General features: G+C 39.3%; 1 protein-coding gene across 1 annotated transcript in view; it reads right to left on the bottom strand.

The window, feature by feature from the left end:
- GTF2I (general transcription factor IIi) overlaps positions 1-14,751 on the bottom strand; it is a gene marked incomplete at its 5' end in the record, with an annotated part of 60,501 nt that overhangs the window by 25,160 nt on the left and 20,590 nt on the right. Inside the window, 6 exons of the mRNA XM_010072938.1 lie at positions 767-825; positions 2,743-2,926; positions 5,885-5,950; positions 7,977-8,081; positions 9,779-9,841; positions 13,469-13,525. Coding sequence (XP_010071240.1) covers positions 767-825; positions 2,743-2,926; positions 5,885-5,950; positions 7,977-8,081; positions 9,779-9,841; positions 13,469-13,525 — 534 coding nt within the window. The remainder of the gene's footprint in view (positions 1-766; positions 826-2,742; positions 2,927-5,884; positions 5,951-7,976; positions 8,082-9,778; positions 9,842-13,468; positions 13,526-14,751) is intronic.

Consider the following 14,751-nt stretch of genomic DNA (forward strand, 5'->3'; position numbering starts at 1 on the left):
ACCAACTAGTGTCCACGCAAAGGCACAATTCTTTCAAAACTTAATTTTTATTTTCCATACTAAACTTTTTTCTCCCAACTTGAGGGGAAATGAGTTCATGAGTGCAATTGTACCAGAAGCCTGTTCTTGTAGTCTTGTTTTTCCATGGTTATTTTTGTTACCTTTGGATGGGTGCTCAATGGAGACAAAACATGCATCTGCTGAAAAGTATTCCTAACGGCAAAAGTGGTTAGAGTGCATTGTCTTTGCACTACGATGTGAAAATGGAGTCCCATCATCTGAGCAAGTCAGATTTTTACAGTAGATTATTTATAGTACTTATAGTAATAAATGTCACTTTAACCAGTATGTTCATTACCGCGTTTCAGTTAATCTAAATTTGTCAAATATCATATATAAGGAATTATTCCATAATAATGAAATTATAATGAACATGATTCCAGTTGCCTACCCAGTAAACTCCATCAACTATGGAAACCACTGCCTTTTCTCTATGTCTAAACAGACTAACACTTACTGATTTTCCTTCTGGCCAGCTGAATCAAAACAGTTGATAGTGTTAGTATTAGTAACACTGGCTTGGATTACCAGTGGAAAATTGCTGTCATTTTGTAGCTAAAGAAAATTCAAACCAAGAGGAATTATTTGCAATGTGTTATTAGTAAAAGCAAACAGTAGCTACCATGAAGACCAACAAATAGGAAATCATACTGTACTTGTACAACTCACATGTTTGAAGACCTACCTCCTCCTCCTCCTCCTCCTCCTCCTCCAACTGCCTTGTCCAACGATACATTTTCATCTGTTAAATTCAAAAGCTCATGCCTGAAAGATTTCATACACATGCGTCAACAGTGACATACACTTTGATAACCAGAAGTTACAGCCTACAGTTACAGCCTCAAGTTACTGCTGAAGGATCAGAAGGAACAAACAAACAAACAAAAAAACCCCAACAGTGGACATTATGATCCCAAACATTAAATTCCAATTAACACCAAAGTATTTTAAGAACAGGTTGGAACCCTACCGACAAAAGCATTCTTCATGCCTGACACCAACATCCACCCGAGCCATAACATTTAATGCTAACATACAGATCACATCAAAATTTTCTCTGAGGTCTAAGACGCACTTCACCAGAAAAAAAAGTTCCAAATCAAAAACTCAACCTTTAAAAACAAAAATCTCAAAGGAGACATTTCTGTTTTCCAAACACATCTAGTTTTATCCATATTAGAGCACCAAAAAATTTTAAAATTCTGACATTTCTCACAGAGCTGAACTGGTTTTTGAGCAGTTCTAGTTGCCACACACGACAAAACCGATGAACAGCATAAATTAATTACTGTTAACAACTAAGACAAATTTGACAAGAGTAGGTGCCAGCAGTGCATAAATATTGAAATCTACACATAGGGTCTGATTTTAAGTGAGCCAAAAGGTAGTTCTACACTTCTTCCTCTTTTCTGGTTATCTGCAAGTGTTAGGATGAGAGAAACTGAACGTACACCTCTGAAATCTGAGAAATCAGGATCCCTGCTAAAGGCGGCATGCACAGAGGCATGGGCTGTCACTGCCACCAGTCTGAGTGTGACCACTGCCATCGGCAGATCCCTATCCACTTGGAAAACTCTTGGATTAGGCCCTACGCCACCGAACAATAGTAAAATATCAGCTGTTACTCACAGAAGCTTCATTTAAACTGTAAATTCCCATCTGTGGTGTGAAACATCACATCTGCCTGAACCAAAACTATAAAAGGTAGATATCCACCCACTAGCAAAACTGCAAACCACCCTGCCACAGTCGTACCCACAGTATTGGATCTCAAAGGGCTCTGCAGCTCCGAAATCCAGCACTCAGCATCCACAGAGCCTCTCCCTGCACACCCTGAGTGCAGGCTCAGGCCAGGCTCCCTCCCAGCACCATCTGCCACTGCAGCAAGTAATGACAGGGTTCTTCCAGGAAAGACACCAAGGCAAGAAAGGAGCAAAAGAGGAAAAAAAGGGGCCCAGAACATCTCACGAATCTCAGGTCCTCACTTCAAAGGCAGGAACACATTGCCAGGCTAGCTACAGCAGGTAACCGAGCCCCCAAGCAGTTTCTACGTGCATCTAAGGTCTCCCTTCATGTACACTATCTGATCCGCCTCCAGACACACCAAAGACACGCATCCAACTAACTCTCAGGAACCAGCAGCTATCTTGGCCTCAAGCCTGCCCTGGGAGATGCTCTATGTACAGATATGGCCATAGATACCTCGATACAACATTCCAGCAAGAGAAAAATAAAAGCACAACCTGGTCTAGTGGGAGGTGTCCCTGCCCAAGGCAGCGGAGTGGAACTCAATCTTTAAGGTCCCTTCCAACCGAAACCATTCTGTGATTCTATGAAATTTAGGTCAGGATCCTCAGCTAGCATAAAATATCCCCTATGGTCAATGGTTTTCCAACACATATTACAGCCGTAGAGATTAAAATAGTACAAAGAGATCTACCCAAGATAAGAAGTCTGTAATACTAAAGAGATCTGTCCAGATCTCAGCCACCACCATAGTGCTCCAGTGATCTGATAAACTGAATTTATCGGAGTGAACATCAACTATAAACTACCCATCAGTACTCCAATAGAATATGTCAGCAGAAATCAGTTTTGGAAGTTCTCGAAGATAAAATGATGCAGAGTGGAGCTAGCAGTAAATAATGAGTAATATAGGGACAAAAAAGCAAAATTCCTTACTTTTTAATCACAAATCGGATCCGCTCCTTTGCTAGAAGTATCCTCTCCAGACGGGGAATGCCGTACGTGGATGGTCGCCTGAAGGGAATTCCTTCTGGCAGCCCTTCCACATATAAGTCTTCCACATGTGACTGGAAGAGTGGGTATGGGATAGACACTGGACCTTTTGCTTGTATAGCTTGAGCTTTAAGAAAAAAGGAGAAGAAAAGCATTAGACTGGTTTGTGGCTCTACTCAAATTATCTGTTTGATATCACTCTGAAAAACATCACAATTAGTTGACAGGCAACACCCGCCCCCCCCCAGCACATTTAAACATGCAAGCATTCATATTTGTGGGGGCTTGGTTTTGTTTTATAGGAAAACCACGAATTCACAGTGTGCAAGCTGCAGACCTGCATACATATGCAGATTCTCCTCTTTTCCTCTTCCTCTGTAAATATTTAATAACAGAGACCGCACCTGTTACAGTGAAGTTTCACAGTATTTGGGTTTTGTTTAATAGCACATTTTGAAAGATGAAATCATCTAGACTTAATTATAAACCAAGCACGTTTCAGTTCATTAACTCTGATTATTATCATTTGTTGCTGCTATTGGGTTACAAGAGTCATTAATGCCTTGGACAAAGGGCACACATCCCTTCTTTTGAGTGAATTCCTAAAGCTTCGATGTATTTTTGGAAATCCAAGGGATCAGTAATGAAATAAACAATACACTTCTAACACCGCTGAAAAAAACATGGCCCTCCTAATGAGATCTTGGAAGCAAATAACAGATTCACCCACAGCTGGAAAATAACCTCAGTGGATTTCTTTACGTTATGAGGACGGTGATCATATCAATACACCGATCGGGCTGTCAAATACTGGAGAATGGTGTGATGGTTTGCAAATACCAAAAGGGCTGATTTGGCTGATTTCTTTATACTCACAAGGGTATGTTAATTCTTAGGCCATGCAACAAGAATTCTCTATTACCATCTGACCGGTCTGCAAATAGTTTGTCATGTTCTGTTGTTTTGCTATGGAAATTAGATGCAAAATATTATTCGAGGAGAGAAAGGCCAAATTAGAGTACAGTGATGCTGTTGCAGCGTTTCTGAAAGGAAAACTACTCAGGGCACCTTTTCAAGCAACTTAATGTACTGTGAAAGCAGCCAGTGGTTCAGACATCGGTAAAAGGAATAAAACAATTCAGGTTTTCAAGGCATTTGGGTAATGTACTCATTCAACCACTTGGAAGCAGAACAGATCCAGGTATGCTTATCACAAAACAGGGAAGCTTTGAAAACACTGTATCTTAGTCTTACATTCTGATGAGATCTGAATATCAACATTTTAGAAAAATTTTAAGAACTGTGTTTCAACTAAACTTGGTTTCAATGGCCAAATATAAGACGGCCAAAACTGGAGACAGAGAATAGATACACAGAGAGGGACACAACCCTGGAGACGACTTGGCAAACAGACTGCAGAAACCCTACTCAGTCCTGCGTCAAAGGAGCTGCAGAAGAACCACCAAAAGAGCTGTTGTGTATCACACCAGTCCTTCATTAATGTAGATTTTTACTGCAGTCATATACCTCTTCCGAGAAATTAAAGTTATTCTCAGCCCTGGAGGCTGTTGTGGCAAGTGGTGAAAAACATAACAAATCCAGCAGACAAGCCTCAGGTGGAAATGAGCTTTTGTGAACCCGTTAGCCACTGGAAAAATGATCAAGAACATCACTAAGATCCAGATCACTGCACAGGGTCAAGTAAGGACAGCTGCAGAATAACACAAATCCTGTCTGTGTTATAAGTAACTAACAACAGGTTGGCTTTTACAAGAGAGTCTCTATTTCTTTTAAATCAGCAAATGTTTCAGCAAATACTCTTTGGACAGCCTAAGAACACGACCAGCATCGCCCTCTGCAGTGAAGCTTCTCAGATTTGGAACATTACATATTTTTGCTACTGGATACAGGTTTCATTTTTCTAAATTAGTCTGTATTTGTGACAAATCTTGTACTTACACTAAAAAGTAATCCCATTTAGTTTACATCTAAACACAAAAATAAACCATATATTTTCAGCCATGTCAGCTGTAATGGATAACAGTGATTGACATTGCTAAAACACTTCGGAGCTACAGAAGCCAACAAATCTAAGGAGCATTCTAGGAATTCTGGACATCCTCAACACATTTCAGTAAATGGGAAATTGCATGCCCAGACAGACAGAAAGAATTGGAATCCAATATGGAACTGGTTTATGAATCAATGAAACATTGTCATCCACAGGGAAAAAGGTGATAATTTAATACCATGTGGGCGGCTATGGAAAGTCACGAATGGCTCTGTATTCAGCAGACTCCACAGGAGATTTTTAGGCTGGCTATGTGCAAACACCAAAAGCAAAATTAAAGCAATTCACTATGAATGATGCTCCTTTCGAGAGCAATAAAAATACTGTAAATCAGATTCTGAACTGGTTTTACTTGGTGTGAGTTGCTTTCAGTGGGCTGCTTAAATGTCAGATGATAGTCACACCTAAAACACGCCAGAACTCCAAATCACAAGGTCCACTCTGAAAGTACTTCCACTTTTCACGGCAGAGGAGCACCACCATTTCTTTTGAAATTTTTGCTGATGCAGATTTACTCTGTGATCTGTGGACACAAAATATGCCTAGGTGCAGCGTCTGGAGACAAATTCCAAAGTCTAACGTGTGTGCTCCTTTTTCACTCCAAGAACCATTAACATACAATTGTTGCTTCATTGCAAATCAATCATAATCAAACTGGAACAATCAATCAGTGGTAACCTCTCCCCAAAGCTATTTTAAAAGATAATTTCACTGAAGAAATCTGTAATTACAGAAAAAAGGCCAGTGCTCCCAAACATGGGTGCCCAAGACATGAACACACTGGAGCTCCTGGAAACTGAGCACAACTGAAAAATAAAATAGTTTTAAAACTGAGTCTGCTCATCAAAAAAAAAGCTATTTTCTCTAGTTTTAGGTCTTCTAATAATATTTAACCCTTTACTGGTGTCAGTAGTGGTGTGCCTCTGAGCCAACAACAAGATGCACGCCAAAGAGCTGTGATTTACGGTGTCAAAGGACTAGAGGCAATTGTTTGGAAAGGAGTGTAACACATACCGTATTTTTTTTCAAACAGCTCTTCAACTTGCTTTCTCAAGTGTGTAATTCGTGCATTCCATTTCTCTGCAAAGAAGAGAGGAGGACACGTCAGACTACAAACGAAACTGAGAATCTCTTGTAAAATCTGTGTTATCAGGAACACAGTGTGCTTCCACTACTCATTCGCATCCAGGTGCCTGTGGAGTACAGGATAGGCAACACCTGAAAATATATGGATACATTCAGAAAGAAAAAGGAGAGAATAAAATGTTTAGAGAGGACACAATAAAATAAAGTAGAAGATTACCTCCAAAACTTGTGCAGATGTTAAATCAAGTTTAAAAATAAAATATAAACTCGGCTAAAGTAACTTTCCAAAACGATTTCTCTTTGACAGCTCGGTCAGCAGCTCTCACTGCCATCAGGGGTAAAGTCCATTTGCGGTTGCTGTTGATAGTGATCTAGATCTGGGCGCTGAAAAGTTTAATTAGTGAAGCTTGATGAAGCTTACAGCAAGTACAAGAAGTTGTTTTGGCGCAAATCTGTACCACTGTCTGGGTCACGAGGCATCGTGCCATCCTCTACCTTAATAAGGAGGGTGCAGTGAGGTGGGTGCTGGCCTCTTCTCTAAAGTAACAAGTGATGGGACAAGAGGAAACGGCCTCAAGTTGCACCAGGGGAGGTTTAGGCTGGATATTAGAAAAAATTTCTTCACTGAAAGAGTGATGAGGCACTGGAACAGGCTGCCCAGGGAAGTGGTGGAGTCACCATCCCTGGAGGGGTTCCAGAAACGTGTCGATGTGGTGCTTAGGGACATGGTTTAGGGGGTTGGGTGGTGCTGGGTTGATGGTTGGGCTTGATGGTCCTTGAGGTCTCTTCCAACCTTAATGATTCCATGATTCTGTGATTTAATCCGGGATTTCTCCAAGTCCTGATGTTGCAAAACATTCCTGTAAATCCTATTTCTAAAAGAAGATACAGGCTGCAAGACAGAAGTTCCCCAAATCCAATCCCGTGTTCTGTGGAGAGCTGCATTAAATGGCAGGATATTAATATGTAATTTTCTGGCTGTGACAGAGAGCAGACGTTTTCACAGCTTTTTGTACTATCTCAATGCTTTTAGGAAAATGCCACAACTCTTCTGTAGATGTACCAGATGCTGGCTGGCTTTTTAAGAATGAGTTAATAAGCAAGTGTATTTGCAGCTTATTTCTTACACCAAAGACTTGAATCTAGTAACTACAGAGGATAAAAAATGAGGCCATTCAAGCTATGATGCTTCCAGTTGTCAAAAAATTCTTGTATCAGACAAGACAGAGGATCAAATTTTGAGTCCATATCGAAAGGGGTTTAAATATTTGTTCGCAGATGAACGTACACAACTTTGGTTGCCATGTTTAAGCTTACATATTTTTAAAATGCAATTTCATGGATATCAAGAGGACAGCATGCGTCAGATGTGGGCGAGAATAAGACCTCATTTAGAGGGGAAAGCGTGTTTTGGCATGCTGTCTTGCATCCACACACACTCTTCATTCCAGTTACCTGGCATATCACCTACATCAATTAACCTGCTTATATTTTGAAATAACATCCTTGTGGATAAATCTATGTAATTGCTTCTGCCACCCTTTTTACCACTATCCTGTAGTGCAGCTTCTTCACTGATAAACATGTCTTGAGCTCAAGATTTCCTGTTTCTGCATCACTTCAACCTTGCAACATGTCCCTCTTTAACCACAGATGTACAGCCAGGTGAAGCTCTTGCTGACTCCACCACAACCACTGACTGACCTCTGGTTTGCCATCATACAGTACACTAGTAAATTCAGTCTTATCTTCCTGTCCAAGAAATCAGCCGACAAAAATCTAGACTTTTTTATTTTATTAAATTACTTGCAGAGTCTATTTAGCTGGTCACTTTGAACAATGAGAAATAACAGAGGCAGCCTGTGACGATGATTATATTGCTGCAATACATCTACAAAGAGCCCTGGGCTCTTCCATGAATACTCCCACTGGCACGTCTCACTCCCGCAGTGTGAAAATGTCTAATACCTTTTTATAAAACAAAGCAGAGAGACAAAAGAATCAATCATGTTTATCTTACCAAAATCGAACTCTTTTGTTCTTCTTTTCCCACCACTGGCAGCTTCATTAGCTATCTCTGTGACCTTCTGTTTCTTGCTAGGGGGCAAGTAGTCCTCGTCATCCTCTTAAAGAAACATAAAAATATCACTGTTTTAATGTCCAGACAGCTCGTGTGCAACATGGAAACCACTCTGAATTTCAAAGCTCTAATACAAATGTTGGACTGCGCTTTACCAGGTCATCCAATTTTGCAATGAATTATTTATCTGAGAAACTTCAGAAAGCTACTGGCCCGGGTAGGAACAATTTGCAGAAGAGAGCCAGCACAAGGCGTAAGATAGCAAAAACCAAAAGTTCTTCTGTACTTCCTAAGGAAGTATTGTGTTCTGAAACATGACTGGACATCTCATTATGATAAAATGACCATGCAACAGCAAAGGAAATCAGGAAATAAATTGTGCAGACATAGACTACATTTTTTATCTACTTGGAAGTATCCTTCCACTAAGTTGTCTTGAAACACAGTACTGAAGGTTTAATATTGAGGAGCTCAAAGGTCCTAAAACCAGTTTCAAACCAATGTAAAACTGATGGATGGAACTGAAACTCATTTAACAGGTCAGCCCTACCTCAAACATACACAAATAGTGGGGGAAAACCGCAAACCCCAGGTATTTTTCAGTGAGCTGCTACTTAGCCAGTCACTTCCCAGTCCAAACCATTATCTTCCCTACTGGTTAATGAGTTTTTAAGACTGTCCAATTACCAATACCTGCAACCTTAGAGAAAATAAAAGGTTAAAGCAGACAAAGAAAATTGAAATTAATTTCCCATACCAATAGCATCTGCCCAGGTCACCAGGGCATGGTTTACTTAGGAAGAATAGTATTACACACTGACCTCTCTTGCACCTACACAGTTGTATTATACTCTGTTAGAGAAAATCTTTCAGAGCATTTTTACTTTTGTGGTAAATGCCTTTATCTATACACTCAATGTCTATTCTCTTACTACCTTTTCTGTTAAGGTAACGTAAGAATTACTTGGATTACTGGATTACAAAAAGGTGAAAGCAATGCCAGAAGTGTCCACTTGGTCCTAAAATGTCTTGCCTAATTTCTAAATTGCTAATTTGGTAGTCTTAATCTTGCCCATCCCAGAAGCAAGCATTGCAAAAGCCCATCTCAGAAGGGTTTTAAAGTAGTTACAGGACATGTAATTCACAACCACCAGAAATACAGCTGACTCCCAACATCCCAGCATGAAAACACGGACACTGGTTAGTGGCTTCAGTGCCATTTAGATGAGAAAGGGAGGTGGTAAGTGTAAAGGTTTTTATCTCATATTTATCAATATTAGATAAATAAAATGAAGCTCATTTACATGACCTGTAACACATCCTTTCTGCTATGATACAGTTCTTCCCAGAAGCCAGTGTTAACTAGAAATCTTGTGTAACTACACTGTGCCTATAAAACGTGTTCTTCAGGATGAATGTTGTAAAATCTTTTTAAAATCTAAATTAACGGCTGTTAAATAATGAGTGTTCTTCATTATCAATGTTTGAAAAATATGTGAAAGATGCAAATCTGTCATGCATCATTTCAAAACCAGACCATTAAGTCCAAAAATATGCTTCAGTATATGGTGGTTTTATAAAACTTCCGGACTGGATGTTTACCAAGCAGTGCACGATCCAAACTGCAGTCAAGGCTGGCACATCACCCTCTCTATTCAGTGCCAAGCAATGCAGGCCTTATAAAACATTTTTTGGACATAAAAATTCCAATTACACTGAAATCAATGAAGTGGAGAACTAACCTTCGATGGTGACCTCGACCTCAGGATCCTCACTCGTTTCTGAAGGGGTGCGCTGGGAGGACTCTGAAAGGGAAAAACAGGACTGCTGAATGATGGGTACAGAAGAGGCTTTTAGCCAAACACTCCGTGATTTTGTATTTAAACTAACACTTGTCAAAGAATAACCCTGGCTCACTGAAACGTTTTGCATTCACAGCATGCAACAAAAACAGAAGCAAAGATATTTTACTATAAGCCTTTAAGCAATTCCAGACAGGGGTAAGGAGGTGGGGATTATACTTGCTAAATTGTGTGTGCAGCAGGGCAGAGTTGTTGTTAATGACACTAGGAAATTCCTTATTCTTGGCTTAACAGGATTAATACAATCATAAATATTTTTCTCTGTTATCAAGGATTACTGAAAACATAAACAAAGGCTGTGTGCTCCTACAGATGATGTATTTCTTTACCATTTCTATAGACTCATAGCTGTTACACTAGAATGGTTTCCATAACAGGCTGCAGGGCCAACAGTGAAAAATGAGAGAGAAATTCATAATCACAATGCTTTCGTTGGGGCAGTCTGCACCAACATAATAAATAGGATTAGGCCTATCAACACTTGGTGGGAGAAAGAGCAATTTGCATTGAACTGCTGTAAAGTTTTAAAAAGTAAGGCTAGTTATACGGGAAACTATTTCAAAACTAAGTAGCAGTGTACGAAGGAATATAATTATTCCGGCAGAGTAATGCTGTGCTTGTGCATTTTGAAGAGTATCTTCTTTCAGATCTCTGTAAGCTGGAAGCACGATATCACTTTGGGAGCGAGTCTGAAGAAATCTCCGTTTCAAAGGCTCTTCACACGATGTTGTGTACAGTAGAGATGCAGCAGTATCTACTGAGACACCTTAACTGGAGTATATTCGAACTATGTCCAATATATCATCGCGTTTATGGAAAACATAATATGATGTGTTGATCTAATTCAGAGTGAGTGCTGGGTAAATAACTAGCAAACGCAAAGCAAAACAAAAGGAAAGAATTAGGAGGTAATGGTCTTCTAATAGATGTGAACATGAAATATGGTCATAAAAATAACTATCACATCACCTGATCATTTAGAATATTTTTTGAGAGCATCAGAAAAGGTAAAAAAAAAAAAAAACAATTTTTTTTGAAATTTAAGAACAGCCACGAAGACTGCCAAATGGTCCTTCTAGTCCAGTACCAAATCCCTGGGAAACAGCATTAAAAGAAACGTGCAAAAATGTCAAAGCAGATGGTAACAAGGTTCTGGAAGAATACTCCCAGATGGGATTTTGCTTCTTAAGTCATATTAAACCAACTGGTTTAAACACTAAAAGGTGTTTTTTAAACAAAGTATTATCATCACGAGGTATTTTCTGATCTCGGGTAAACACACAGAGCTCCTAAGCAGCAGCCTTCTTCACAGTTCTATATGTTGGCATTCACTGGCACTGTCTCCAGTTTCTCAAACACGATTTCATTCAGTTTAGAACAATTTCTTTTGACGCACATAACCTTAATTTCTGATTGCCGAATTTCAATCCCCCCATGCTCCCCACTCATCCAGTCCCACCAAGACCTCAGACACCTCTATCAGCTACAGTTCATCTGGGGGATTCCAGGCACACATCACTTTGCCGTGTCCTTTTTCACCATCTTGCCAAGGTTACTGGGGGGGAAAAACAGTGAACCCCCCCAGTGATATACACCAAAAGATGCCTTCATACATCCTCTGATATTCTTCTGCGAAGAAAACAATAATTTCTGCAGATCTTCTGCATCACAGGCTGTAGGGGAATTTTAAATGCCTATTATATGTATTTCCTTAATAATAGCTAGAAAGATATACAGCAAAGCCTCCATAAAATCCAAACACTGTCATTGATTTTTCTTTCTTACTCATTTTTGTGAAGATCAGCAATAAATAATTTTACTTCACAGAGTCCAGACAAGACTGCCTATGCTGTATGCCTATTTAAACAACAAATGAAATTAAAGTGTGACTGTTACCTGCAATTTTTAATCACTGCCTATAGACCTTTTGATAAATACTAAACTTTGCGAACAACAGGTTTATTCTGTTCAGCAAAACCAGGGTGCAACTTTCAGCATATCTCCTACAGAAACTTGTAGAGGAGAACAGATTTGAGAAAAGGGTGTGCAACTAAACCGCACTCTGACACCATGGGTCACACGCAGCATCTGTAGCTATAAAATTATCGAGTCAAAAACAAAGCAGAGTCAGAGTCTCGGTCATTTCAGATCACACTGCCCTTTCCTCAGACTCTCTCTTCACAGTCAGGCATAAAGCTCATGGCATTATGCTTGGGAAAACAAAATACTAGATTATTTCTTCTCAAATAAGTAGAGTCAACAGTGCAGTTGGCAAGAGCAGAGAGCTTTATTCTGCTTTATCAAGAGATGTGCTTTTAAACCCCATGTAATGGTACCTACCTATGGTAATATTTACCTTCAAAGCAAACCTAATGGGATTTGCAAGGACGAGTACCGCTGCTACCATAACAACATCCAAAAAATACTCACAGCTCAGGTTTGAGTCAGATGCTTATCATGAAACCAGCTGCAGAATGATGTACTTTTAACATCACGTCAAAGCATTACATGTCGGGTGACAATGTAATGTAAATGGAATTTATGATTTAAAAGAATGACGACTCCCATCACAACTGGCTTAAGTAAGCCACAGAGTGGATGATTTGGGAGATTAAAAGCAAAACAAAACACTCAAAAGCCAATCTCATGGAAATGTGGAAAGAGAATGGTTGGAGAAGATGAGCAACTTTAAGGTGCCAACTTTTCAAATATTTCTGTAAAAAAAAAAATCTAATTATGGTAAATTATTCTCATGAAAAAACATTTCAAATCTCTAACCTTCTACCGGTATTTCCACATCTGTTCCTTCACTGCAGTCGGAACCCTGGTGGCTTCCTTTAGACAAAGTAAAAAACATACCGTAATAAAAATACAAAAGGAACTTTTAACATCAACTATTCAAAGCAAGAATTTTCATATGCGAAAAATCCAGAACGATAAGGTACACATGAACAACACACAGAAGGCTCAATTTCCTAATCTTAAATTCATGACAGCAGGAGCACTCTGACGTTATAAAGAAATTTATGGGTTACAACGCAGATTAGTGTTTTCTAGAGTTTGCAAAGGGGCAGACCAGTATTTTTAATACAGACTGTAAGGAGCTGAAAAAAAAATGTACAATTTTGGAGTAAATTTATTTCAGATATTGTTCATATACAGTGAGGAACTCCTTCCACTAAACACAGACTTCCCATATGCTTTGTTCTGTACATACCCATTCACCTCACACACAGCTGAAAGAAAGAAATGATCAAGCTGTACTCATAACGCATAAGCAGAAGTTCATTAAACTTTATAACCAATTATGCAACAGACTGAATTTCATGAGAAACATATTGACTTGTACAAATTACTAGTGCTTTAGTGATCAACCTGATATTCCCTTTCGAATTTAGGAAAGAAATGAGATTCCCTTCTATATGTCTCTCTACTGGGACACCTGAAAATTAAGGCAACTGAAGTTTAAGTTCCAATTCTCTAACTCTTAGGAAGCAGAGCCTTGAAAAGCAAACCTCACACATTCAATTTCCAGAACAGATGTGAGAAAAACACAACTAAAAGATCTACCTGTGCAACTTTTTGCAGCAGCAATTTTTTCATCGATCGCTGATGTTTCGGAAGGGCCTGCTTGGGAACAAAAAGAAACTGAAATTGTATCTCACAAGCAACACCTTTTCCCAGTCCATATATATGTCCCACTTCATGTATCACACGCTCATTTCATACTTTCTGTAAGGGTGAGCTTAGGAAAGACCGCGTGAAATATTAAGAGCGTATAAATCCTTACTCATCCATTTCAACAGAATGAAAATGTTGAGGGGCTAATGGCAGGCGTGTGCACTTCTCGAACTACTGAACAGTCAGAGACTCAATAATCTGATTTTAAAACATGAAATGGTGATGGTTCTGCCCTTTTTCAATGAATTTTTAATCAGCTTAATCTTTTCCCTGTTTGATAAAATGTGTATTCCTAGGGAGTCCTTTGGGACTTTAAAACTTCTACCTACATTAAATAGACAAAATTCAGAGAGATTAAAATAATTTACACCACTTCAGGGTTGTTTGCTTTTCATCACACCAGCTCTTTTGATGGCTGTATACAGCCTACTTCAAATAGCAGAAAGCAGCCCACAAACAACACTTAAAAGATGAAATAAACACCCCTAAAATCCTTCTGCTTGGTGCTTTGGCACTCCTGCAGTTCAGCTGAAAGAATGAACAGCACAAACGGCTGCACGCTGAGCACGAGATCGCTCTATACCACAGAAATAGCGTAGGTATATAAAACTAGCCTATGCGTGGCATACGGGAATGCATGGGACTAACTGGAACGGAAGGGTTCGGACTAATTGCTCTGCATAAACCGAACCATTGCTGCCTTCACTTGTAAATATAACCTGCAGAAGATCATAGAGCTCCCTAGAAATTATGGCTGTTTAGAGGTAGCTGCAAAAGTGCATCGACAACGAATATTAACAGCTTCACAACAAAAGAGCTCCTGTTAACTAATAAGGCAAATGTTTTAAATTCATTATTTCATACAGTTAAGAAAAGATAGGAGAGACCAGTGTCACCATCAGACTTATTTCCGTCAACCAAAAGTACATCCACAGTATCAAATACTAGGAGTTATTCAAGAAAATTAGTATTTAGGGATTAAATTTTTAAACGAAACCCATGATTGTTAGGTGGTTACAATAATGTTTGCTTGAGATCGTTCTGCCTCATTTGTTTGCTCAGATTTTCAAAGGGATTTTAGAAGAACAGGATTTCAAGCGAGGAACCTACACAAGGTTCCTTGTTCTATATGCATTTCTTTCAGTAAGTGCTGCTTTAACCCGCTCCTGCCG

This window comes from Pterocles gutturalis, unplaced genomic scaffold (assembly GCF_000699245.1).
Source record: "Pterocles gutturalis isolate BGI_N339 unplaced genomic scaffold, ASM69924v1 scaffold20656, whole genome shotgun sequence".
Taxonomy (NCBI): Eukaryota; Metazoa; Chordata; class Aves; order Pterocliformes; family Pteroclidae; genus Pterocles; species Pterocles gutturalis.